We start from the raw sequence: 27,632 nt of genomic DNA on the forward strand, positions 1-27,632 counted from the left end.
TTGGCTGTTTTCATATGATATAATATAATTGAGTACATCACTCTTGGTAAAGGTAGACTCTGGGACAAGCAGCAGCCTTCCTGAATCAGCAGTGCAGAGCTTGTCCAAGAAGTTACTGAGTCAGGAGGAAGCAGATAACACCCTTTGTAAGTGGAGATACAGAGACCTTAAACTGTTCCATTTCTCACAGGAGGAGGAGGGGGAAGGAACCATTGCTCCTTGGGCATTTGCATGCTATACTCAGTATCTTATTTCAGCCTCACTATAGTCCTTATTTATTTTCATGCTGGGAATTGAACCCAGAGCCTTGTGTATGCTAGGCCAGTGCTTTACCACAGAGCTATAGCCCTCACTATAGCCTTTATGAGGTGGGATATATTATTTTCCTTTTACAGATGAGGAACTGAAGTGAAGGGGATGAAATGCCACCAGTCACAGAGCTACTAAATGGCATACCTAGGATTCAGACCTGCAAAGGCCGTTCTCTTTCCACTATATTTTCAATTTATTGTGTTGTCGCTGTGTGACTGTTATACTTTATCCTACTTTCTCATTTCATCATCATTCAACCTTTTAAGGTAGATTTTACTATTCTCATCTTACAGAAGAGGAAACAGGCTGGAAGGTTAGTCCTCTTGCCCAATTTATAACATAAGTAGGCCTGAGTTAGTTCTGCTAGATTCCCCCATACTCTTAACCAATGTGCAGTGCTGCTTCAGTAGGCCCTGCCTTAACCACACTTGCTCTCATGCTTACATTTTTCTGGGAACCAGGCTATGGGTTACCTACCCTGAGGACCCTTTGTCTGGTGTCAGAAGCCCTCTGGTGGCCAAGATTGAAATAAATACTCATGTTACAGTGTGAAGTGGAAAGGGTACTAGATTGGGAATTCTGGCTTGGCCACTGAATTTGGCTTTCTGGAAACTTGGATTTTTTAAAGTCTCAATTTTTCTTATTTATAAGTGGTCTCCAGAATGGAGTTTGCAAGGAAGAAAATACCTGCATTTTACTTTTCTCACTTCTTTTCAATCGGTATCTTTTACAGTGAATTATATTGGTTCATGTACATAATTTATAATTAAGTATAGGTGTGTATATTCAATTGTTTATTGACAGTGTTCCTAATCAAAGAAGTTTAGTGACCTCTGGTCTATAAAATGAGAGACTATAGTGCCTGTACTATATTGTAATTTGCCAGAAAAGACTTTGCAGTTATATTTGCAGTATTAACTCTGACTACTGTTAACCTTGATATTGTTGGTTATCTGTCCCTCATTGTGATCACTTCATCCAGAGATGCATCCTGCTTCACTGCAGTGTTGTAATTTCCAGAAGTTGTGTGTGCTCTGTCACTGGTTTGAGGAAGTAGCTTATGGGACTGACACAGTAGATAGAGTAGTGGTTGCCATTTTTCAGGCTAGCAGGTGGGATCAGGGGACTATCTTGCTGTCTTTGCATTGAACCATAGAGTAATACTAAAGTTCTGCATGCCTAACATTATGATCATGGAAACCTACATCTTTATGGTCATGGCTAAATTATTCTCAGGTTTTCCTTACCCAAGATACCAGTCGCTGTGTATGATAACCTCGACCTAAGGGAGTGCTCTGGATAATAAAAGATGTTTCACTCTCCCAAAAGAAACTAAAGAACATTAGGCAACACTAGTCACTGCTCACTTCCTATAGGACAATTCCTCTGGGGACCTCGAGCATCCGAGAAGGTTCTGTCCACCTCCTTATCCCAGATAGTGGGCTCCTCATTAGGAGGTACACACTCGCTCTTCCTTACTTGCTCAGGACTCCTTTTTCCCATTTTTTCACAAACACAGCCCCTCTCACCATCTTTGAGAGTTCTAGTTAGTTACAAAGATGGCATTACAGCTATTGCAGTCCCTACTAGTGAGATATCTGGTACAATGGATGGAGTCAGTTTAGTTGAATGCCATTTAATGTACTATTGAAGAGAAAAAAATTACTACCAATTAAACTATAACGGACGACAGTTGTAAGATATTTTCTGATTTCAGATATTTACATGATAAATAATGTCTTAGAATCTATGAGAAATGATAGCTTTCTTTCCTACCTAACTCAAGAGGGAGAGCAAAAATTGGCAGACAAGTAATTGCAGGGAATAACCCAGAACCTCACAGAATGAGCAAGTGTGGAAGCCAACAGTGACTCCAAGATTTAACAGCTGGTAAGGACCTTACAAAGAGTATCTTCTAAAGAAAATTCCTTACCAGAATGTTGCTGGAATCAGTCTTTATTATTATTGAAGAAGTTGAAAGTGCTACTTACCTATTGCCTAAAGAGATCAGAGGAATGAACAGTGTTTTAAGTTCCCTTAACTAAATCAATGAGTAGATGAAAGCCAACTTTGTGCAAGGAGTGTGGCAATTAAAAAAAAAAAAAATGCATTTTTTTAAAGTGTCTAGTTTTCAAGAATAACGTGATTTTGCCCTTAAAATATGACTAATTATTAATTTTATAGTTAAACCTATTCAATTTAATGATTGTTCTTGCAACATAAGTCCTTGCAGAAAAATGAAAGTCATCCAGTTTCCATATGTAAACATTTTAAAAGCAGTTGCAAAATTCTTCAAGATTATCCCTGAATTCTTATCAGGAAAATATTTTTCTCAGACATATTAACCTTTACTTATACAGATGATCAGTAGGCATTTCCATAAACTATTCATAAATTTAAGAAGTATGCTATTCCTGTGGGAAAAGATGAGATGTTAGTTTTTCTGTTCTTGTCCAGAGAACCTAATTCTGTACTTTACTTGTCTCTAAATTGACCATTATCAAACAATAATCACAGATCTAATTATTTGTTGAAAAGAGTAAACTATTGTGAAGAAGTGAAATATTGATTTAGATGAAGGAAGTTAGCTCCTAGAGCATTTGCAGTTTTTCAGGAATCCTCTGACTTTACCAGCCTGTGACAGTTTTGTTACTTTAAAGACATTGATTTCATTTGCTTTCCTTATTAGCTCACTAACTCCCCAAACACATAGTACTCTTATGTAAACTTATATTTAGATGGACTTCAGACTTTCTTTCCTCTTATTATTATTATTATTTTTTTTGGTACCAGGGATTGGACCCACCCAGGAGTGCTGAATCACTGAGCCACATCCCCAACCCTTTTTTTTTTTTTTTTTTTTGAGACAGGGTCTTGCTAAGTTCCTTAGGGCCTTGCTAAATTGCTAAAGCTGACCTTGAAGTTGTGATCCTCCTGCCTCAGCTTCCTGAGTTGCTGGAATTACAGGCATGCGTCACCATGCCTGGCCTCTTTTTCTTATTTTTAACCTCCTTAAATTATATTTATTTTGTAGGTATCATAGCTGCAAATGTCCTTGTATTCTGTTTATGGAGAGTACCTTCTCTGCAGCGAACAATGATGAGATACTTCACATCCAATCCGGCCTCAAGTAAGTCTAATTTGTGATTTTATTTTGAGGTAGAGATAATATGAAAGAAATATACTTCGTTAATTGAAATCCTAAAAAAAAAAAAAAAAAAATGAGATACTATCAACAGTTACAAACAAAATCAGGAGGGTAGACTGTCAGCTTCTTGAGGACAAGGACTTTGTCTCTTTCAGTGTTATATCCCAGGTGCCTAAAACATACCTTACACATAGTAGATATTGAATATTTTTTAATGAATTAAGATATGTGATCACTGCAGGTTTATATCTATAATTAAAATAACTTACTCCATTTGTAACTATTGCCTTAAGGGCAGGTTGCCTCCATTGAACTGAGAATTTTTATTGGTTGCTTACTAAGAAAAGAGATTAAGATAGCTTTTTACCACTTTGAAAAATACTATCTTAAACTATCTTATTAAAACTTAACTGGCTCTGTTTTTGCTTCCTGTGTTCATTTGATAATAATGGAGAAGTCTTAACTAGAAAATTTTTACTGGCTTTGTGTTCCGCAATTACCAGACTGTGTTTTCCTTTCTATTGTAGAGGTCCTTTGTTCTCCAATGTTGCTGTCAACATTCAGTCATTTCTCCTTATTCCACATGGCAGCAAATATGTATGTTTTGTGGAGCTTTTCTTCCAGCATAGTGAATATTCTGGGTCAAGAGCAGTTCATGGCAGTGTACCTATCTGCAGGTAATACATTTTAATCTCAGGATCTTTGAGATCATAAGCACTTTTACCTCTGCCTTTTCTGTAGAAAATATGATTACATAGCTGTAAGTGTTCAGGATATATTTCTTTCTCAAGTAGTATGTAAAGAAAGGACCACTGACTGCTTGTGCTGTTATCCCTGTTTTTCATTTTGCAAATTTCCTCTTCTGTGAATTATTTGTGAATTATGCTTAGTTTTAAATTAGGATAAATAGGAGTTAAGGGTAAGAGTAGAATTTACATGTCATTTTCATCTTACCAAGCCTGATTTCTTTAGCCTGAGCTTTCTTAGTCATCTGAGGTTATGTTAAATAATCTTAAGCAGGCTCATTTCCCCCGCTGTGCTCAGTTTGCAGTAAGCTTGATCAGAGCGATCCAGTGTTATTGATTGTCAGGAGTAGTGTGTGTGTGTGTGTTTTTGCAAGACTCTATGTTGGCATGGAACCACTTCTAGATATGGTCCTAGAGATGTCATCATTTCCAAAATATTTCAATTAGGAAATGGTAGCACAAGATTTGAGGTTACTAATTGCTGCTGAGTGCCTAATTGGTCAATTTCTGCTCATCTGTTTGCAAAATTTATTTAAGTAAAACATAAAAACTCATTTCCCAAGTCCCACCATTTAAAAATTTTATGTCTGCCAGTTGTGCTGTAGTGAAGAAAGCACTGAGTTTTCAGACAGAAGACCTAGGTTCAGAGCCCATTTTTGCGACTAGCTATGTGATGTGGCAGAAATGACTGTGCCTTTCTGGGGGTAATGATGCTTATCTTTTCAAGACAGGGACTTGTAGAAAAGATTAAATAAAAACATCTACAACAAGATCTAAAGTGAATGCTTGATTAATATTAATTAAACACTCAGGTTTATGTACCTAGTCCCTCAAAAATAGAAGCTGAGGACAGGAGATATAGCTCAGTTGGTAGAGTGCATGCAAGGCATGCACAATGCCCTGGGTTCAATCCCCAGCACCACAAAAACAAACTAAACAAAAATAGAAGCTGAGCGATCTTTTTGACCTCTAAGGTAGTGTATAATTCTTTCCCCAAGTGCTGTGCTAGTTATTGGGGTAGTTGTTGTACAAAGAGTGTATCAGATGCCATTGATTCCTTTCCATAGAAAGTTGTTTTTTAAAAATGAGCCACACTGAGCTCAAATGTCATTGAAGCCATCTGTCTAGTTTCCCACCAGAGATTGATTTAGCTTGTCTGCCCAGAGGATTGTGAGATAGGTAGTTGGTGAGTCTGGGAACTAGCTCCTTTTCTTTGAATTATAGATGAGGAAAACGGTAACTGAGAGGACAAGTCATGTGGTGGGTCAGATTTTCTTTCCCTAAAACTATTTAAAGTGATTGAAAGGTTAATGTTGCACCCTTAGATTGATGCAGATACAAGCCTGACACTGTTAATTTGTGTAGAGATCAAAAATGGAAATAATTTTTAAATCTTAAACTGTCAAAATATGACTTGTTTCTCAGGTGTTATTTCCAACTTTGTCAGTTATATGTGTAAAGTTGCCACAGGAAGATATGGACCTTCGCTTGGTGCAGTAAGTATTTCTAATTTAAAAATTTCTAATTTTTAAATTTCTAATTTTTAAATTCATTTTGAATTGTGTACTTTAAAAAAATTGCAAAATTAGTTTCCATGTATTCTTCATCGTAACATCTTATGGAACCACAGTACAATTATCAAAACCAGGAAATCAACATTGAAAAACACTTTGGGTTGATTTACATGTAATTTAGAACTTACATATTTTTAAATTTGTAAGTTTCAGTCTATAGCTTTTAACTGTTGGTCATTTACATATTATTTCATGGAATAAGGTATATGGCAAGAGGACTGTGAGGAGAGCTTAATCTGGCATTGGAGAATTTTTGACTAATCACAGATTTGAACTGGGTCCTATGACCTCCTGGTTGAGTCAGTACTGGAGTGTTTACTGGGTGGACAAGACTACCAGGCACTGTGCTAGAGCCTAGAGATACAACCAAGTGAGCAAGATGATCATGATTCCTGCCCTCAGGAGCTCGATTCTTAATGCTTAAAGTTTTGTTTTTTTAAAAAACATGTATTCTTTTGATTTCAGTGGCAGAATTCTGGGCACATGGAAATCTTTAAATTTTTTTTAAAGACTACACATTTAATTTATGTATATTTAAATAACAAAAGCCAGGTGTGGTAACATGTGCCTATAATCCCAGTTGCTTGGGAGGCTGAGGCAAGAGGTTCGCAAGCTTTAGCAACTTAGTGAAGCCCTTTCTCAAAATAAAAAGGGCTGGGGGTGTGGCTCAGTGGTTAAGCACCTCTGGGTCCAATTCCTGATACCAAAGAATAAATAAATAATTATTAATGCAATTAAATGTGTTCCAGTAGGAGATTTCATATTTAAAGGAACTCTTAAAAAGGTTCAGTTATGGGAAAAAAATTCTTATGTAAAATAATCATTACCCTACTTTGTGTATTCCTCAGATTTGTGTATACTTAATTTTCCTAAGAGGTCTATATTTTGTCTTATTACTTACATGCTTTCTTTCTTAAACTCTGTACCACCACCACCCTTTTTTCTTCATGGGATGTTTTCTATATAAAATTTGGTTCTGGTATAATTTATAAATTTAAAATCATATTCTCTACCTTATCAGCAACTAAGCATCTTATTATATGAAGGCAATGAAGACTACCACAAGGATGAATCAGAAGTGGACTCAGATTTTAAGTTTTGATGGGGAGAAAATATATACACATCTAATAAGCACTGAAAGGGATGAGCATTCTCTAGAAGCCTTTGGGGTTTCTGAGGGCAGAGAGACTTAGTAGCTAGAAGGATCTGGGATGGCATTTTGATGTCCTCTTACACAAGTGTTATTCTCATTTTATAGATAAGAAACTGAAGTCCAATTGTAGCAGCATGGTATTTGGAAGTAGTGTGTGTTTGAATCCCAGCTCTCCACTTACCTGTGTTTTCCAGCACATGTGACTAAACATCTCTGAATCTCAGTTTCTCTGCATAAAATGGGAATAATACCAGCTATTTCTTTTTCTTCTTCTTCTTTTTAATACCAGCTATTTCTAATTTACAATGCAAGTATGTTTAGAATCTATAGCACACTAAGGAGCACGTAGGAAAGAAATGTGCAAATAGTAGTTCCTATTCCCTCATCAAAATCTTATAGAGCTGGGGCTGGGGTTGTGACTCAGTGGTAGAGTGCTTGACTAGTATGTGTGAGGCACTGGGTTTGATCCTCAGCACCACATAAAAAAATAAAGAAAAAATGTGTGTGGGCGGGGAGAGATGTGTCAGCATTTAAAAAATCCCATAGAGCCATGGCAATCATAAAATTATCCCCAAATACTTTTAATTCATCCTTGATTAAAATAAAAATTAAGTCAACAGGTACAATGATATTTTTAATGAGAAATCTGGAAGAAAATACTGTTGACAATTGTGTTTAAAATATTGGTCTTAATGGCTTAGTATAAACTTTTGTTAAAAAATAGACTATTAAAGTGTATTTGTCAATTACCATATTGGGGACTAGGGATCAAGAATACTGGTTATGGGACTGGAGTTGTGGCTCAGTAATAGAGCACTTGCCTGTTGTGTGAGGCCCTGGGTTCAATACTCAGCATCACATATAAATAAAATAAAAGATCCATTGACAACTAATATATATATATACACACACACACATATGTATTTACATATATGTACATACACACACACACATATATGTCTATAAATACTGGTTAGTTTTGGTGTTAGCTGTGTATATTCTAAATCTCATCAAAAAATTAGTTTTTTACTAGTTATTGGCAGGAAGCTTATTTCTAATATTCTGCTTTTCAAAAGTTTTAATTTCTGTGAAATGCAAACCTAATCTTAAGGTAGCACAGTTCATGTTATTTGTTATAAGAAACAGCATTTGTTAAAATGTTCGCTAGAAAAAATATTTTTCACTTGAAATTTATAAGCAGTTTGTCATAGGCTAAATTTGGTCACTAAATGATAACCTGCTCACTGAGTTCACTGATTTAACTGCTATTGACCTAACCTGTGCGTGGATTGAATTCTTTTGTTAAGAAAGTATCTTTTGGGCTGGGGTTGTAGCTCAGTGGTAGAGCATTTGCCTGGCATGTGTGAGGCACTGGGTTCAATCCTCAGCATCACATAAAAATAAATAAACAAAATAAAGATATTGTATCCATCTACAACTTAAAAAAAAAAGTATATTTTGTTTTTTCATTACAAGGTTACAGGTAAGATAGTCACTAGAACAGGTTCCTTTATAATTCTATTTAGATTTATCTGTAGTGCCTTCTAGTATACATCTTGGTGTAACTTTTTTTGTGGCTGCTCTATTTATTATACATCTTTTATCACAATCTGGTGCTAGTGTCATTTTATTAGGTTAAGTGTAGAAGCCTCACCTCCTTTCTTACATTTCTGTATCTTCCCCAAATTATAATTGTTTTAAATTTTTCTTCTACATTAATAATATCACCATTAGAATTTTTGCTTCAAATATTAATTTAGAAAATTCAAAGGGAGAAGGCAAATCTATTGTATTTAGGCATATTTTTACTGTTTCATTGTTCCTTTTGGAGAACTTTATTTATTTATTTATTTATTTATTTATTTATTTATTTATTTAAGTACAGGGGACTGAACCCAGGGCTGTTTAACCACTGAGCCACATTCCCAGCCCTTTTTCTTTTTTACTTTAAGACTGGTTGCTGAGGCTATTCTTGAACTTGGAATCCTCCTGCCTCAGCCTCCCGAGCTTCTGGGATTACATGTGTGTACCACCATGCGGCTCACTCTTTCTTTCTTCCTGTTTTTTTCTTTTTGTACTGGGAATTGAACCCAGGGCACTTTGTTACTGAGCTACATTATCAGCCCCCCACCCTTTTTTAAATTTTGAGACAGGTTCTTACTGAGTTGCTTAGGGTCACGCTAAATTGCCGAAGCTGGCCTTAGACTTTAAGTCTTGCCACAGATTTCCAAATAACTGGGATTATAGGCATGAACCATCATGCCCAGCTTGATATTCTTTGCTGAGCCTTCCTATTTCTTTGTTGTATTTTTACTTATTTTAAGCTTGTTTGTAGTTGCTCATTGAAGCATTTTTATGATGACTACTTTAAAATGCTTGTCAGGTAATCCTAACATTTGTGTTATCTTGTTATTGGTGCCTATTAATTACTTTTTTCTCATTCAAGTTGAGATGTTTCTGCTTCCTAGTATATGAGTGATTTTCCTTGACACCTGGATATTCTGGATATTAGAAAACTTCGCATCTTATTTAAATCTACTGTTTTAACTGGGCTCTGATACTGCTCTGCTGAGGGAAGCGTCATTACCACAAGGTGGAGGTGGAAGTTCAGATTCACCACTTAGCCTCCTTTGCCTCTTGAAGGACAGGGGTCTCGTTTCTGCTGGGCAGGGGTGGTATAGCTGTGAGTGCCGGCTTCCTCTGATAATACTCCCCAGCTGACAGGAGCAACAGTGCCTTGCTGCTTCTTCCTTCCACTGACAGCACCCCATTAGGGGCCCTGGGATGGATCACTACAGTCTGGCAAGGGTGGAAGGCTAGGCTCTCCACTCAGCCTTTCCTGAGGAGGGTTGGGCCACAGTTTTTTCTAGTACTTATTGTCTAAAAGCTTTCTTTCTTCCTATGCTATCATTTCTTTGTCCTTAGCTAGAGAGCACTTTGAGCCCAGGGTAGGGATATACCTGTTTTGTCCACACCTCTTGATTTTCCAGGTTGCCTAGTTCCCTAGAACCCAGTGTGAATTATATGAGGCCAAAAGAAAATCCAGGGAAGTACCTCTTTAAAATAATATGCAATAAATACAACAAATATTAATCATAAAGAAACTGGCTTTGCATAGGAATTTTTAATATTCTTTCATATCAACTAATCAAATTTTATTTGATTTGATCCCCTAGTATCTCCAAAAAAAAAGGAGAAAAAAATTATATTTGATTTGAGGGAAAGTTTAATGTTGTTGCCTCCCCCCCATAAGGTTTCAACTTGATTTCTTTTAGAATTTGAGTCAGGTTTTATCTAAAAATAAACCTAAGATATTAAACTTGCACACGTGTCCTGGAGCCTGGAGGGTGATATGCTGCCATTCACTCTTGCTTTCAAATTGTTAGTGACATTGACATCTACTCTGCTTAATATAGTATGCACTGATAGATTTGGGGACAGATGTTGGAGTACTGACCAGAACAAATCTTTTAGAATAACATGTACACTAGGGGCATCATCACCCACCAAACTTTTTGGGAAAATAGGAAACCACCTTCTGAGATGGTCCTGATGTCCTTGAAAGTTGCTGTGGCCCATCTGGGATGTAGAACAGCGACCTGGGGAAAAGTTGAACAAATTAGAGGTGTGTGTGTACATGAATATCCATATAAGCAGCAATTTGGCTATTAAGGGAAATCAGGATTTCAGAAGAACACCATACATTAACAGTTATGGAACCCCTTTGTAGAAGCCACCTTGGTCAATACACAATAGCAGTTGATCTTAGAGAATTCTGACTCCTACCCTCATTCTAAAGTTGGCAGGTGCGACCACATCCAGCTTTTCCCCAGTATGTAGCTGAGGTTGTCTTTGTGTTCTTCCATGTTTTTCAACCTAGGAACTGGGTTGCCTTGTACACTTACCCAAATGCAGATCTTGGAATTTCTTTTGAGGGGGGTTTATGCTCTCAGTTTCATCTTGCAGGTACTTGGGCTCATTCCTAGGAATGCAGCTTGAGCTAGTTTCCCTGTTTTGGCCAACTGGCAACTATGTTTTAGGGACTGGTGACATCTAGGCTCAAATAATTTAAAGTATCAGTAATTGTTACTGGGAGCAGTAGCACAAACCTATAATTTCAGTGACTCAGGAGGCTGAAACAGAATGATCACAAGTTCAGTGCCAGTCTGGGCAACTTAGACTCTATCTAAAAATAAAATTAAAAGGACTGGGAATGTTACTCCAGTGATAGAGTGTCCCTGGGTTTGGTCGCTAGCACTGGGACCAAAAAGTCATTATGCTCTTAGGTTTTGTTTTGTTTTTAGCATATTATTTGTAAATAATTTAAAACTTACAGAAGAGTTACAGGAAATGGTTCCTTTATATTGTCAAGTAATATTCCTTTGTTTGAATATACAGTGTTGTGTTTTTCCATTCATAGATGATGGACACTTGGATTGTTTCTAGCTTTTTAACCATTATTTAAAAACAAAAACAAAAACTGAATATTTGTGTACACCTCATTGTGTTGACACATGCTTTTATTTCTCTTGGGTAAATGCCTAAGAGTAGAATAGCCAGATTCATATGGTACAAATATGTTTAACGTGTGTGTGTGTGTGTGTGTGTGTGTGTGTGTGTGTGTGTGTGTGTGTCTGGAGATTAAACTAAGGACCTAGTTCCTACTATGCAAGTACTCTGCCACTGTGCCCTTTTTGTGTTGAGACAGGGTCACACTAAGTTGCTGAGGCTGGCCTTGAACTTGGAATTCTCATACCTCAGCCTCCCAAGTAACTGTATTATAGGTGAGCATCACTGCCCCTGGCTATGTTTGACTTTAAAGGATCTGCAAACAGTTTTCCAAAGTAGTCATAGAATTTTGTAATACTTTCCCAGCAGCAGTATATATGAGTTCCAGTTTCTCCACCTCTTTACTCCTTGGTATGGTCAGTCTTTTTAATCTAATAGTTATGTAATAATATCAGTGTGGTTAGAATTTTCATTTTCTTAATTGAGTTTGGTGGATTCTTGATATATTCTAAGTTCTTTATCAGTTATATGACATGCAAGTATTTTCTGTATCTTTTAATAGCATCTTTCAAAGACTATAAAGTTATTTGTATAAAGTTCAATCTATTAATTATGGATTATGCTTTTGGTGTCACAGGAAAATTTTGCCTAACCAACGGTCACAAAGATTTTTCTCCTGTTTTCCTCTGGAAGCTTTTTATTTAGACCTGTTAGACTTAAAAACAATTCCAAAATATTCTTAATCCAGATTCACCTTTTTTGGGGGGGAAGGGATTGAGCCAGGGAATCTTTCCCACTGAATTACATCCTAGCTCTTTTCTTTTTTTAATTTTTTATTTTGAGACAGTGTCTCACTAATCTTGCTAACTTGCTTAGGGCCTGGCCAAGTTGCCGAGGATGGCCTCAAACTTATGATCCTTCTACCTCAGCCTCCTGAGTCTGGGATTATGGACATGTGCCACTGTACCTGGCCAGATTTCATGTTTTTTTCCTTTCAATATCCATATTTTTTTTTCTAAACCATAGAGGATAGGTTGCTCATATTATATCCTTTTGCTCCTAATTACTTCCGCTTATATTTCCTAAGAACACATATTTTTACATATCCCACAATATAGTTATCAAAATAAATATAGTAAATTTGGTTGATAAACTGATAAACCTATCAATTTTCCAGCTTTGTCAGTTGTCCCAATGGTGTTCTTTATAGTTATTTTTTCCACAAAGATCATCATGTTGTAATGTGTCTTTGGTTTCTTAAAAGCTGGAACATTTCCATAGCCTTTCTTTGTTTTTCATGTCACCAGCAGTTTTTAACAGTGCAGTCTGGTTATTTTGAATGTCTGTCCATTGGGTTTGTCTATGTCTGTGTCCTCATGATTAGATTCAGATTGTGTTTTGGGTTGGAATGTTCCAAAATGATTTGTCCTTCTCAGATACCGTAACCAGAGGCACATGGTGTCTGTTTTCCCCTTTTCGGTTGGGATAAATTTGGTGAATGGTTAAGATATTGTCCAGCTTCTTTGCTATAAGTTATTTTTCCTTTTTAAATTAATAAATAACTTGTGACAATATACTTGAAATATGTAAATATGTTCATCAGTCTCTCCCTACCACACGTACTACTGGGAAACAGCATGCATTGATTATTCTAGCTTCAGTCAATTTTGACTATGACAGTTGTTGCAAGGGTGAAGGTGGACATTTAATTAGTGCTCCCTAATGTTAGCATCTTCTATAACCAGGGCTCACTTGTCAGATCTAGACTGTTAACAGTGATTTAGTACAATAAACTACAGCCCACATATGGGTTTCCCGGTTTTTCCGTGGTGTCCTTTTTCTGTTCCAGGATGCCATAGTGCATTTGGTTGTCATACATTTTTAGTCTCCAATTTCTGACAGTTTCTCTTTCCTTGTCTTTCACAACTTGGGGTACTTTTGAAGAATGGCAGGAAAGTTGGAGAATATCCTCTCCGGGAATTTTATTATTTTTATCATATAACTAAGATTTGTCTCTTATAACTTAGATAACAGTTTAAGTTCAAGTACCTGCCTCTGTTTTCTGTACCCCACACTTCCAGCATGCTTAGATTCTTTGCCTTCTCCATCAGGCCATTATCATTGACCTCCAGGCTATGCTTGTTGACCTGTAGGCTTGATTTATGCTGTATTTCCTCCTATCTCTCCTTCACCTGGCCAATACCTGGTCAGCTTTCCATGCAAAGTCTGATGTCACTCACTGTCCTGAGCTTATATTGGCTCTCCCTTTCTTGCACTGTCTTAGCATGTAGTATTTCCCTATCATAACTCATTTATCGTTTTGTTGTTGTTGTTGTTTTGTTTTGTTTTTAATTGAACTCAGGGGTGCTTTACCACTGAACTACATCCCTGGCCCTTTAAACAACTTTTTACTTTTTTGAAAAGGTTTTGCTAAGTTGCTAAGGCTGGCTTGGGACTTGTGATCTTCCTGCCTCAGTCTCCATAATATCTGGGATTATAGGCATACACCACTGTGCCGTCTAATTTGTTGTTTTTACTTATTTTGATGTCTTTCCTCCCACATTATGAGGTCCATGTTCACCTCTGTATCTCTAGCATCAAACATAGTTCCTGCTACATAGTAAGACCTGAGTAATTAAATGATGATAGTATACTGAAACTTAATGTAAACTAGGGATTATAACCTAATTCCTCAAGTGATACATCATTTAGAGCAATTGGGAGTATGTCTGACATTAAGAGAGGTTAAATTATAATCTAGCTAGAAGATATAGCCATTATAAAATTTAATTATGAAAATTAGGTAACCCAGAAAAATGCATATAAGAAAAAACTATAGTGATTATAATTGTTCATCTGCAACAAGAAGTGGTTGAATTATGGATCATAAAGTTGTGGGTTTGGGTTTTTGGTTTTTATTCTGTTACGAGTTTGGGAAAGTGCTGCTTAAACATGTGGATGGATGCATGTGTCCCTGGGAGAATGCTGTGTCGGGCCGCTCACAGAGCCATGGGACAAATACAGCATGGCTTCCTCCAAGGTTTTAGGGAAAATATTTTCTCTCTTCATGAAATTACATACAAATTTCACGTGAATTTTTAGGATTAAACGTTATAATTAGAAGAAATTAAATGCATGTGAGTTTCTTTGGCCAAAGTTATGTTCATTTTCTCTGGTTGGGAGAGCATTGTTAGGTTTGAGAAGTTCTTAGGCATTAATGAAACGATGCTTATAGTGTGGTTAACACTGTTCTTAAAGTTCATTAAGTGCTAACACAGTGGCTATTTACATCTTAATGACCTGTAATGAAAGTTCAGTGAGTACTCTGAAGGACCTGGAGCCACTCTGCCTGGTACAGTGCACATTAGCAACTGACAGCTTTTTAAGCTCTGTGCTCACCTAGAACTGTGTAGCCTATAACCTTCTGGAAGAAGTTCTGCTACTTCAGATGTGTACCCGCTATGCCCAGAGGTTGTGTGTGGAGTTCGCTGTCCCTGACCAGTATTTGCCATTCCTTTGCAGTCAGGTGCGATCATGAGTGTGTTGGCGGCCGTCTGCACTAAGATCCCTGAGGGGAGGCTTGCCATCATCTTCCTCCCAGTGTTCACATTCACAGCAGGGAACGTAAGTACATGGATGAAGTTCTGAGGACAGTAATGGTGTTTTTACAATGACTGAAGTCTTACCCTTAAATCAGGAGTATCAGTGCTGGAGGAATCAGAGTACACCACTGCTATTCTCTCTCGCTGTCTTTCAGGCCCTAAAAGCCATTATTGCCATGGATACAGCTGGAATGATCCTGGGATGGAAATTTTTTGATCATGCTGCACATCTTGGGGGAGCTCTCTTTGGCATGTAAGTTGAGGCATGTAACCTGTCATCCTTCCCAGCCCGTCTCAGACTGCTCCCAGCCCCCCAGCCTGTGATCATCTCCTTCCCCCACTCTCAGGCTTTCTTGCCCTCCCCTCTTCTGTGGGCCCCATCTCAGCAGTGCTGCACAGACACTGAAGACACTGAGCTGGTGGAACCTTCTTTTTGTTTTTTTCCCCTCTTTTCCTGTAGGGAGTGTGAGGGAGAGTGTTCCGAGTCTGCATAAAGGAAGCATCGTATCATATGTAGGCACTGAGCTGGTCCCACCTTACACTGTACTATTATTATACTCTCATTAATCCTGTTTTACTAATGGGAAACTGAAGTAAAGGAGTGGTCTTCCTTGGGACAGATAGCTCTGAAGTAGCAGAGCCAAATGTAAACTCAGCTCCCTGTGCTTTCCAGCCATGTCACACCACATCCAGAACGCCTGGCTTATAGTCACGAAGTGTTTCCATTTGTGCTTCAACAATGGTGTTTTGGGATTTTTTGTTTGTTTTTCTTTTTTGCCTAAAATGTAATAGGTGAGTAGCAACTCTATCCTGGAAACTTCCTTGGGATGCTTGGAGCCTGTCTGGCTCTGAGAGTCCCTTCAGCAGAGTTGTCTGGGATGGTGCCATCCCTGAATGACCTGTCTTTTCTTGCATATCAGTTGTCTTTTGCCCTTCCTTCATTTTTACTTTGTTTTATGACAATGGAAAACTTGTTAAAAAAAAATTAGAAAAATCTATTCTAAGTGAAGCAGTTTTGCCAAGTAGGCGGTGGAACTAAATGCCATTATGCCATTTATAATTTTTAGTGATGATTAAAGAATAGCATATGTGATTTCTAGCTTTAACAGCACATATAAATAGTAGAAGCTGACCTGCTGTATGGTATGAGAGAAACAAAGACATATGAAAAGGGTTTCCGTTTTATGAACTTTAAATTTACCTGGAGCTCTTTGTATATCTGTAAAGGGTCTTCTCCCCAGCAGGTTTTTATTTTTCCAAACTATAATTAGATGGCCTTTTTCCATTCTGAAAAATAATTGGATCAAATGCATTTTAAAGCCTAGGATTTGAAAGGCAAAGGAATCCTTTCTCTTTGCTGTTTCTAATTTCAGCCTTTCACTTACTTGATCTCAGTCATATTCAGAATTCATCTTTTGCAACATATTTAAAGTGGATTAAAAAATGTGAAGGGCTGGGGAGATAGCTCAGCTGGTAGAGTGCTTGCCTGGCAAGCACAAGGCCCTGAGTTCTATCCCCAGTACCGCAAAAAAAAAAAAAAAAAAAAAAAAAAAAAAAGTTTTTTTTTTTTTTTGTTTTTTTTTTTTCCTGTTAAATTGCCCTGATTTTGTTGATGGTAAAGATTCCATTGCTGTCCACTTACACATTTCCCTGGCTTTGTATCCCTGACCAGATCTTAGTCTTTACATTGTACTGGTGCAGTAAATGCTAACATATATTGAATAGTTGTCATGTGCCTAAGTCCTGGACTTTAAGTGTCATAGAATTCTATGAGCTAAGGGTTAATTTAAGACTCTTAAAGTGCTGGGACCTGTTCCCCATTACAGCTAAGAAAACTGCATAGAGGAGGTAACTTTTCCAAAGTCCTACAGCTCAGAATTGCAGAGTTGGAAAAGTACCACAAAAATTAGTGATTTGGGGGCTGAGGGTGTAGCTCAGTGGTAGAGCACATGTTTAGAATTTGCAAGGTCCTAGGTTTAATACCCAGCACACACACACACACACACACACACACACACACACACACACACATACTTATTTTTAAGTATTGTAAGTATTTTCCTAATTTGAGTTTACCCAAATTACCAGTTATATTTGGTTTTATTAGTCAGAACAGTATACCTGTAAAATTAAACTATTTGACTCTGCTTAAAATAAGTAGGCTCAAAAGATTTAATGGAGAGTCCCTGACAAGTTTTGTTTCTTGCAAGAATCTTTAAAATTGCATTTTAATGTTAGGGCACTCCATTTTCTCTTATTCTGAATTCACCAGAGATTTTTATATTATGCCCAGAGAATTCTGTTACATGCTTATTAATTTGCATACCTTTTAAAATTCTTTTTTCATTCTGTAAATTTACTGATTATTTTTCAAAAAATTAATGTTAACAAAATAATGTATTTTCATAATCAGATTTTAATTACGTTTAAAGATTCAGGTACAAATCCATTCTTTTAAAAGAAAAAATACATGTTCAGAGCTGGTTGTAGGGGCACATACCTTCATCCCAGCTAGTTGAGAGGCTAAGCAGAATTGCAAGTTTGAGGCCAGCGAACTGAGACCCTGTCTCAAAGAAAACTAAAAAGTTCAGGGCATTTTGAAAAAACGTTAAAAACATTATATTGCCGTTCTGATAAGTTAAACAGCATTTTCCCCACCAGGTATCTGGGCGATGTGAAGCTCAACGAACCCTGGTCTCTGCCTCAGGGAACTGTGCTCCGTTTGGGGAGCGAGAGTTCAAGATGAAAGTTTTCCTTAATTCCAGCCCCATGTGCTCCAGGAAGCCTCCCTCTGCTCCCAAGGGTGGTAGGCGCCCTGAGTTACACATGCCATCATTAGTAAATTCCAGCATTTCTTAGATAAGAGCCTGAGCTTAGAGTCAGTCTGAGCTGGGGTTAGACCTCAGTTGACCAGGTAGAAAACTGTTGGCACTTCAGACAAATTATTTTCTCTTGTACTTGGTTTGAGTCTGTAATGGGAGAAGGGCCCATCCTACTTTGACTTTTTTTTTTTTAAAGGAACAGTTTCCTTTTTTTTTTTAATTTTTATTTTTAATTGTTGATGGACCTTTGTTTAATTTATTTGTATGTGGTGCTGAGAATTGAACCCAGTGCCTCATAATGCTAGGCAAACACCACTGAGTCACAACCCCAGCCTTTTTTTTTTTTTAATCTGTGTGTGTGTGTGTGTGTCTGTCTGTCTGTCTGTATGTATGTATTTTTAAGATGTTTGTGGACATTTATTTTATTCATTTTTATGTGGTGCTGAGGACTGAACCCAGTGTGTACACATGCTAGACAAGTGCTCTACCACTGAGCCAAACCCCCAGCCCGCCTACTTTGACTTTTTATATACACTGTATATTAAAGCTAAACCATTTATCTACATCAAATAAATTAATCAGCTGTTTTCATAAGCTATATAGTGACAGTGGCATTTGACTTCTAAAATGTCAACTTTGATATCATGATTAAATTTGTGTGTTATATTGTTAGAATGTTGAAGCTGGTTTTTCTTTTTTTCCAGATGGTATATTACTTATGGTCATGAACTCATTTGGAAGAACAGGGAGCCTCTAGTGAAAATCTGGCATGAAATGAGGACTGATGGCCCCAAAAAAGGAGGTGGCTCTAAGTAAAACTGGGGTTGGACATTCCTGGTGCATCTCACCTGTGCTGCCTGGAAGCTCCAAGAGCACATCGGCCCTGGAGGCACCATGTCTGTGCTCCTGTGTGGAAGACGCCTGGCATCTAGTCTCCCCAGATTTTAAACTCTGTCCCCCAGTACTTGTCTCTTTAGAAAGTGAATTATGACAAAGTTGTGAAATAAAGGTTTATATCTCTAGTTTGTAAACAGGAGGTGTTGTCTCTTTCAGAGCCTTGGTGCTGCTCTGGCATCTTGCTTTTGGTTGTTGCATTTGACATTGTTGGAGCTGTGAACCTGGTCAGGGTGCCCCTTGAAAGGCTTGATAAATCTTGGAGGCCCTGGATTTTGGCCTTGACCTTCTGGCATCTCTGCTTAGCACAGACTGACTGACCCACCCCTTTCCTTGGTTGACAGTAAAAAATTGAGAGCATCTTCTCTCTGGCGTAGTCTGACATAACAGCTGCAAATACTTTCTAAATGTTCCCAAGAAAGGTGGAGTTTCCTGGCAGTGAGACACACACACAAAGCTATTTTTAGGTTTTGCTTTCTAGGTTAAAATTGTAGCTAAATTAAGAGGAAAAGGAAGTGACTTGGATAAATTCAGTCTTGAATCTGAGCCCAGTTTGAAAATGTACATTCTTAATTGAAGCATCTTCCTGAAATAGTTTTGGTCGTCATTCTGGTTTCACTGTAGTGGGGTTCACGTTGCCCTCATGGTGGAGAATCACTTCGAGGAAATGCAAGTTGAGGATTTGTTTTTCTTGAAAGCATTTACAGAAGAGGTTTTAGTCTTTTGGGAGCCTTAAAATGTTATACCAAATCTTGCACCCTTATGCTGGGGAGGAGTGGAGGCCCTGACCAATTTGTTCCAGGTTGTGCACAGCTGGGCATGCTTGGCAGTGAGCTCTGAGATGCAGTGGGGGGTGTCACACCCACCTCACCATGTGGCTGAGAGCTGCATGACAGCATATGCCCAGATACTGTCCAGTATTTGGCAGTTCTTAACTCTTCCTCCATCGACCTGGTTGTCTCTACTGTGAAGTACCAGTTATTCTCCGTGGGTATAGGATTCTAAACTAGCATCCCTTCTAGAATTGTCTTAACCCAGCCCTCATTTCACCAGTAAGGAAATGACTGGTGAGGGGTAGGGTGACTGCTTTGCTCTGCCACTTCTGAATCTGCTAATATTCTTATGACAGACGAGGCAAGATCTTTTCTATAGAGAGGCTGAGCTCACACAAAATTAAGTTCACATATATTTGTAGGCAGACCAGTAAAAGAAGCAGTGAAGACCTCTCCTGCCCTGCCATGCCAGGGAAGGAGTGTTTAGAAGTCTCTGGAGCACCTACCTATCTATAAAGTCCTTTAGCAGGGGAGCCTTAAACAATGGAGGACTTTGTTCCCCTGTGAATGAATGGCTGGCAGTGGGAGGTCAGGATCTCCTGTAGCCAGCCCAAGCTCTCCTCTTGGCCACTAGGGGTTTAGCTTCCCCTTCCTGGTTGCTTTGCTGACCCTGATCATGCCTCTTTGGTCATACTTTTCCTGCCCTTGGGTCATGAGCTGTACTGCCTCTGAAGTGTGGGTTTCCTCCAAATGCACCCTGGCCATACGGCCTTTTTCAAGCACTCACTGGTCCATGTTTCTGTGGCTTCAATTGTGTCAGGCTTGCTGAGCTCTTGGCCCTCTGGGTAAGTCTGATTTAGTGAATGTGAACTTGGTACCCAGGGCTCTCTGCTCCTGCCGCCTGTTGGGCCACAGCCTGGCCTGCTCAGCTGGCCAATATTATGTCACTATGCTGTGACTTCCAGCTAAGACAGGCAATGTTTGGGGTAATGAAAGTGCAGCACTGCGGTCCTCTCTGAGGTGTGGACTGGACACCTTCCGAGTACAGCCTAGAGATGGAGCTCCAGCTGGTCAATGCAGTTTTGATACAAGTGTTTAGTAATTGGTCTGCAATGCATACTGAAGGCATGAATCAAATACTCAGCCTTTTGAGTGTGGCCGGGAAGTTGTTTCTGATACACTGTCCTACATTAAATTGACCTTTAGCCTGGAGAATTACCCCAATTTCGCTCTGCGTTCAAACAATCTTGCGTGCACAGGAGGGAAAGGAACTACGTAGCACAGTGGCCAAAGTTTTGTATCCCCCCTCACAAATTAGCGGAGTAAGCCAAAAAGCAGGGGACTCCCGCCTGATTCAAACACGTGCTTTCTGGGAAGCATGGCCTCATGTCTTCCCTACCATGACCTCGTTGCTGCCCCTCCCCTCGGACCCTGGGGTGCAGCCTTGTACGAGTGCGGGGAGTGCCGCAGCCACCCGGGTTCACGAGACGAATAGAAACCCTCCTGGCCAACCTACCTGCCCCGCTGCTTGCGGGCTAAGGGTGCCCAGCGAGGAGCTGTAGCCATCCGACCCTCGACCTCGGCTCATGCGACTTTTAAGAAACATTTAGGGAACTTGGGATTCAATTTTTAAATGTTAAGTTGAACACGCATAAATGACCGCAAGCGGTTTCAGGTGCCCCCTGGCGACTGTACTGTCTTTCTCTGGTCGCCGCGTAGCCGGCGCCCCAGTCCAAACGCGCGCACTCTGGTAGAGGCCCTGCCGGGCTGTCGCCGAGTCCTCTGACTCCCGGGACACCCACCCCCAGGCCGGGGGGCGGCGCTGCGGTAGCTTGGGGAGGGCCGCGGGGGCGGGGACGCCGGGCGGGGGCGGCACGGCTGGGAGCGCTAGGAGCGGAGCGCCGGGACCAGGACCCGGACGGGGGCCGGGGCCGGGGCCGGGGTTGGGGTTGGGCGGGCATGGCGTGGCCCTGCATCAGCCGCCTGTGCTGCCTGGCGCGGCGCTGGAACCAGCTCGACCGCTCCGACGTGGCAGTGCCGCTGACCCTGCACAGCTACTCCGACCTCGAGAGCGAGGAGCGGGGCCCGGGAGGCGCAGCCTCGCGCAGGGGCCCGACCCCTGCAAGCGCCCGGGACCCCGGCCGGGATGTGCCGCTCACTCAGTACCAGCGCGACTTTGGTGTGTGGACCGCGCCTGCGGGAACCCGAGATGCGGCTCAGGGACGCGGTCCGGGGGCGGGCGGCCGCAAGAGCAAGTCCTCCGCGCCCGGCCCCCGGGGGGTCTACGTGCTGCCCATTGGCGATCCCGACACCGGTGCAGTAGCGACCACATCCTACAGGTATCGGGCTGGGGTAGGGACACCCTCCGAATTCATACCCCGTGGTGGAAAGAAACACCCAGAGCCAGGAGGACGGGGGTGGATGGGGGAGAGGCGGCTCCTGGATCCCATCAGACCTCGAGGCCTTATTAGGTCACCGCCTCAGTTCCCTGGCACTGCAGACGCCACCCTTGCTGCTCCCTTCCCTGCCCAGAGTGAGAGAGCACTTCCATGGACCAGATCTCACTCTCCCACAGCCGGTCCCCCGCCCCCCGCAGCCAGGTCAGAAAGGCGGCCTTCCACTGAGTTGAAATCTGCTTCCCTTTAACTTCAACCAGGTGGGCCTAGCCACAGTAGGGGTGCGCACTGGCCAACTCTCCCCAGCTCCCTCTGCACCCTACCCTCTGAGGTTGGGGCCGATCAGAGTTCCTTAGCATCCCCAACTACCCTTTCCCTTAAGACAGGTCTGCAGGTCCTTTGTCTCCCTGCCCTGGACAACTTAGGACTTCCTTCCTTCTTATTACAAAAATAATTCACGCTCAGTAGAAAACTTGGAAATGACAGAAATTATAACAAACAATATTCCTTCAGCCCCTTCCCAAACTGATGGTTCTAATTCTTAATCTGCATTTCAGTGTATAGAGGCTTATATATTCCTTCGTGGTTCCATTTTTTTTATATATATATATTTATTTTTAGTTGTCAGTGAACCCTTATTGATTCATATGTGGTGCTGAGAATTGAACCCAGGGCCTCACACATGCCAGGCAAGCGCTCCATCACTGAGCCACAACCCCAGCCCCCATGGTTCCATTCTTTCTGTACACATTTCCCCACCTATTTTGGATGCCTGGTCATGTTACTAGATGTTCTTCTACAACATGAATTTTAATAAATGTGCAGACTTTTATCCTATGGGTTATGCATCTATATATCCTAATACTATCTGTCTACTCCCTTATTGAATATTTAGGGTATCTCTAGAGGGGGTTATTGGAAACACTACTGTTCTGATGGTGCAGCCATTTCAATACTTCTAGGAATTTCCCCTTTAAGTTTCTTGAAGATGGGGTGGGAGGACAGGGTATAAAACACATGGAAATGTTATGCCAGTGGTAACAGCCCCTTTGTCCTAATATGGGGAGGCTGGCCATAGGACAGGATACTGAGAAGCCTGCGTGCACTGATAACCGAAGACCTTAAACGTGTTCAAGAACAGGTTCTTTCATAGGTTTGCACTGTCCAGACTTGATGGGGGCTGTGGTTGCAGGGTGAGTTTTGTGCTCACTGACACATGCTCAAGCTAAGCTGCTGGAACTCAAGTAGTCCTGTTGGTGGCAAGTTAGACACCAACCCATGGCTCTCAGGCCCTAGCTGGGTCTTGGACAGGTCTGACTACTGGGCAATGGGGAGCTGAGCGAGCTGGCAGGGTCGGTAGGTGAGAGGTCCAGAGTGCAGCGCCTTGCAGTGGCTGAGGTTCTAGAGACGAGGAGAAGGGTGGGGCCTGCAGGGGAAGAAGTTCCTTTCTAACAAGCAGAACTGTCTGACCGTGAAGCTGCTCCTCACTGGAGATGTTCTAGCAAAGTCTGGGCTGTTTGAAGTGGTCCCTCACCCTGTGGAACACAGGGCAGATTTGAATATCCTCCCTTCCATCTTGCAAGATGCACCTCATCTAAGCGAACTGCTAAAGAAATTCAGAAAGCAAAGAAAATGAACAAACCCAGTGGCTTCACAGGTATCAGAGCAGATGTGTGGCCACCCTAACCCAGGAGTGTTGAGCGAGTGCCAGGGACCCCTGATATCCACTGCTCCCCTGGCAGGTCTTCTGGTTTCCACGTGAGGACTGACCTGCTTTGTTTGCCTGACCAGATGGGCACAGGAGGTCTGATCCGCAGCCAGTCTGGGGCTCGCTACCTGACCAGCTCTTTTGAGAGCCTCCTCCTCAGAATTCTCTGGGCTGTTCAGTGCCTTTGATCCAGGGACATGCTGTCAGGCTTGGCACACAGGAGGCACAGTGAGGCCTGTAGTTTTCACCAATCTTCTGGGTCAGAGCCATGTATTTGCCTTCCTCTTCTCCTGGACAGTCCTGCTGATTCCCTCTGTTTCTCTGTCCTCTCTGCAGCCCTCTCTGCCTGGTCTCCTCCTCTGGGCTCCTTCTCTGAGACCCCTGTAGCCACCACAGGGCAGTGGACTCAGGTTGCCAGGCTCAAGGCTCAGCAGGAGAGGCAGTTGGGAACAGAAGGACACACCCAGGGGAGGACCTGCTTCCCTAGGAGAAACAGGGCAGCAGATGGTTTGGACAGCTGGGCTTTAGAATCTGGCAGCTTCAGAAGCAAAGATTACCTGACAGGCCCCGGCCCTGCTTACCTCCTGGTACCCCAAGCCTCCATAACTGCTGACCACTGACAGACACTGGTGCTCCCTACCCAGCCTGCCTGCCCAGAGCCCCAGCTGTGCCACTGCCCAGGAGAAAAGGCGCCTTTGTTGACTTGGGGCCTGAAACCCAGCCAGGACTGCGGGTGGGGTAAGAGCCTCCCAGCGCGCACGAGGGTTTTGGTGCTGGCCAGCTGGACCCTTCTTCCAGAACATCCTTTGACCAGGTCTCCCAATAGACGCAGGGACGTTGGCCTTCCTGAGCTCACCATCTAGCAGGGACACCAACAGAATTAAAAGGTCTCAGAGGAACAGGATTAAGTCCCACTCCCAGGACATGAAGCTGAGCAGTGCCAGCATGGTCATTTCCCTCTGAGGAGCTGGCTTTGCCCACACAGTCCCCCCACCTGCTCTCCCTGCAGCTCACACTGGCTCATGGAGCGGCTCCCCAATGCGCAGAGCCATGCAAATGCAAGACCATCTGGTTTGAGTGGTCACTACATTCATTCTTTGCCCAAGAGCCTGGAGGCTAAACACAGAGCACTGAGTAGGCGTCTGTCTCCAAGGCCAGCTGTGGCATCTTTTTGGCCAAATGAGACTCGGGTGCTGATTGAGCTCTATCCAGAGCCTGTCACTCACCTGCATCATAAGTTTCTGCTGCTACTTTTAGGGAACAGGGCAAGCTCAGGGTTCTCAGCGGAGCACCCAGAGGTGCAGGGCAGGGCAGATGCCTGTATGGTGGTACCTGCTCTGCCAGTCCTGCCAGCCTAAGGGGGATAAAGGACCACCTGGAGCTAAAGCAGGATCCTAGCAGTGGACAAGGCCTGACATTCCAAGAAGCACAGGGGACAGGGCAGTGACCTCAGTGGCTGACCCTGTGTAAGGCTGTGACTATGTGCTTTGTTCCAGACAGGAATTTCAGGCTTGGACTGGAGTGAAACCCTCAAGACCCACAAAAGCAAAACCAGCCAGAGTCATCACAACCCACACCTCTGGATGGGATGGTGGTGCTGGGGCCAGCTTCCAGGTCAGGTGCTACAGGGGCCCTGGCCACAGAGGCCTTCCTTCCAGGATGGGGATTAGGGGAGGTTTTGGGGGAGTTAAATGTTATGATCAGGGAGAACAGTGCCCAGCAAGTTGTCCCTAACAGAAAACTAAGGTAATTGTCATTACCCAGGTGGGTACCCCTCCGTGCTGGCTTCTCGGCCTCCTAAATCCCAACCTTAACCTTGACTACGTAGTACCAGTGACCTTCCTTCCAAATATGCAGCATTGGCCTAGGGACTGCTCGGTGTGGAGCATGTGCCTAGCCCAAGTGAGGTCTTGGGTTCCATTCTCAGCACTGCAAAAACCAACCAACCCAAGATGGGGGCTCTGTGTAAAAGGGAAGAGAAGCTGGAAGGGAGGTGAGCATTGTTTCCTGATCCCGCCCAAAAGAGGCTTCAGGGAGCAGGATGGAAGGTTCACGGGCTGTGTCTAAACTGCTACTGCAGTGACACTGCTCACAGCTGACAGCTGCCCCCCTCAGACCTTCAGGTTGTGGTTCCAACTCCAGGAAGATGCAAGGAATTCTCTCCTGGAGCCAAGGGTGGGAGGGAAATGAGGAAAAGGCCCACTGATGTGGCCACATTTCATTTTTCAGGTCCCTGAGGTGAGGAAGAAGTTCACTCCTAACCCCTCAGCCATCTTTCAGGCTTCAGCTCCCCGAATTCTCAACGTGTGACTGTGTGTCAGCACTGGGAACCATGGCTGCTGGGACATAGCTGAGGAGCGGCCTTAGGACCCAAGGCCGCGTGGCCTGGGCTGGGGCCTGACTGTCCTCTACTTTCAGGAGTGTGACTGCCCGGGCTGGGGCCTGGTGTGGAGCACAGGTGCAGATGGACGCAGCACCACCAGCTCCTCAGCCACCACCATCCTCCTCACAAAGCATGTGGGAGGTGTCACATATTTTTAGTTGCCACTTGGCCATTCTTCAGTTTTTAAATCTGAGGAACCCAAGGACCTATTCAATGGTGAACTCCACTGAGGGACAGGGACATAGCAGCTCCTTGGCAGAATGTCCACTTTGGGTGGCTTTCCAGGATGCATGAGAATTTTATTAATTTTATAACCTACAGTAATCCCAGGTGATATCCTTGGGTCTTTCTACAATGACCCATGTTTACGAACTCAGGTTCCCACCTGCATGTGATTCATGGAGATGCCGAATAGCCAGAAGAGGTTTCCAAAAGAAAGTATCAATCACAGGGTTCTGATGTCAAAGGCATAATTTCTTTACAGTCAAGGTGACCTTCATGTTTCAACAAAACATCTCTTGGGATGAGTGAAGTACTGAAAGAATGACTAACAATTACCATGTGGTAGTTTTCTACAGGCAGAGCGCCTATTTTATTACCAATTTCAGTTTTCCCCTAACACGGGAACCTATTGCACACCGACCAGGAATTGGGAGCAGTTGCCTCACACCCTTAAGAACCTAAGAACATCATCTATATGAGCCCTTGCCCTCGGGCCTGGCCTGTGCACTTAGTGATGGGAGGCTCACTGCTGGTCCTGTCTTTCCAAAGCTCTCCTGTCTCCAGTGTCCACAATTCCAGCCAGTGTGGCTGCGTGGAACAAGCAGGGTCCCTTCTTTGCACAGCGCAGCAGCCTTTCAAACACTTGAAGGGTCTCGTGTCCCTTCTTGAAGAGTGGAGGCACAAAATTGGGACAGTTTCTGGTAAGGAAATGTAAGGATTTCCTGTGGCTCTTCCTCTCCAGCATGGCTCCAGGCTGCTGAACATTAAGGCCCCGCGGGTGGCATTCGTTTAGACCATGGCAGGCTCAGAGGGGCTGTTTCCAGCTCAGCTGCCTGCGCAGCTTCCCCTCAGAGGTGCTAGCTCTGGCAGGTAGGGCCCTCCCTCACTCCAACAAAGGAAATGCTCGCTGAGAGTCATTTCAAAGGGAAAACCATATGCTTACACAAAGGGTTCAATTGCTTCAGACTTCACCGGTTTGGGTTTGCATGCTCGATTTTTCTAGGAGGAAAGAGACTGCCTGCTGGGCATTCTGTGGGGGACAAGCAGATTAACTGTACAATCTGACTTTACTAAAATGCAAAAATGTACTCTTTCGATTTCTTATTTCCTTAAATTATAAACTAGATTCTCTCTCTATATATATTGTCCCATGTCTCAGTAATGATTTTAATGTGGCTCCTTCCAGTATCCCTTGGAGGCTTGTAAATGCTGAGCTCTTCTTGCTGTGGGCTACAGGTGACACTGGTGTTGGTGGCACACAACCTACCAACCTCCCTGCTCCACTTCAGTCCTTCCCACCCCCAGGGAAAAGGGCCCTGGAAACCAGGGACACGGACCAGTGATGCAGTCTCAGGCTCAAACCTTGCTTCTCCATCATCAACTGGGATGG

General features: G+C 42.2%; 3 protein-coding genes across 5 annotated transcripts in view; 2 read left to right on the top strand and 1 right to left on the bottom strand.

Annotated features, from left to right (window-relative positions):
• PARL (presenilin associated rhomboid like) overlaps window positions 1–18,899 on the top strand; it is a 43,478-nt gene extending 24,579 nt beyond the window's left edge. For all 3 annotated transcript variants that reach the window (XM_079100702.1, XM_079100703.1, XM_079100704.1), the window contains 6 exons: window positions 3,347–3,442; window positions 3,988–4,137; window positions 5,632–5,702; window positions 14,965–15,066; window positions 15,200–15,297; window positions 18,571–18,899. In XM_079100702.1, coding sequence (XP_078956828.1) covers window positions 3,347–3,442; window positions 3,988–4,137; window positions 5,632–5,702; window positions 14,965–15,066; window positions 15,200–15,297; window positions 18,571–18,682 — 629 coding nt within the window. In that variant the 3' untranslated portion in view covers window positions 18,683–18,899. The remainder of the gene's footprint in view (window positions 1–3,346; window positions 3,443–3,987; window positions 4,138–5,631; window positions 5,703–14,964; window positions 15,067–15,199; window positions 15,298–18,570) is intronic.
• The window catches only part of YEATS2 (YEATS domain containing 2), a 112,695-nt gene continuing 93,861 nt past the window's right edge, over window positions 8,799–27,632 (bottom strand). Inside the window, exon 32 of the mRNA XM_079100689.1 lies at window positions 8,799–10,532. The gene's annotated coding sequence lies outside the window, so the exon portion shown is untranslated. The remainder of the gene's footprint in view (window positions 10,533–27,632) is intronic.
• On the top strand, window positions 19,029–27,379 carry MAP6D1 (MAP6 domain containing 1). The gene is made up of 3 exons (XM_079100705.1): window positions 19,029–21,872; window positions 25,134–25,251; window positions 25,867–27,379. The coding sequence occupies exons 1-3, from the start codon at window positions 21,493–21,495 to the stop codon at window positions 25,945–25,947; spliced, it is 579 nt and encodes a 192-aa protein (XP_078956831.1). The 5' UTR covers window positions 19,029–21,492; the 3' UTR covers window positions 25,948–27,379.

The sequence above is a fragment of the Sciurus vulgaris genome, assembly GCF_902686455.1.
Source record: "Sciurus vulgaris genome assembly, chromosome: 10".
NCBI classification, from domain to species: domain Eukaryota; kingdom Metazoa; phylum Chordata; class Mammalia; order Rodentia; family Sciuridae; genus Sciurus; species Sciurus vulgaris.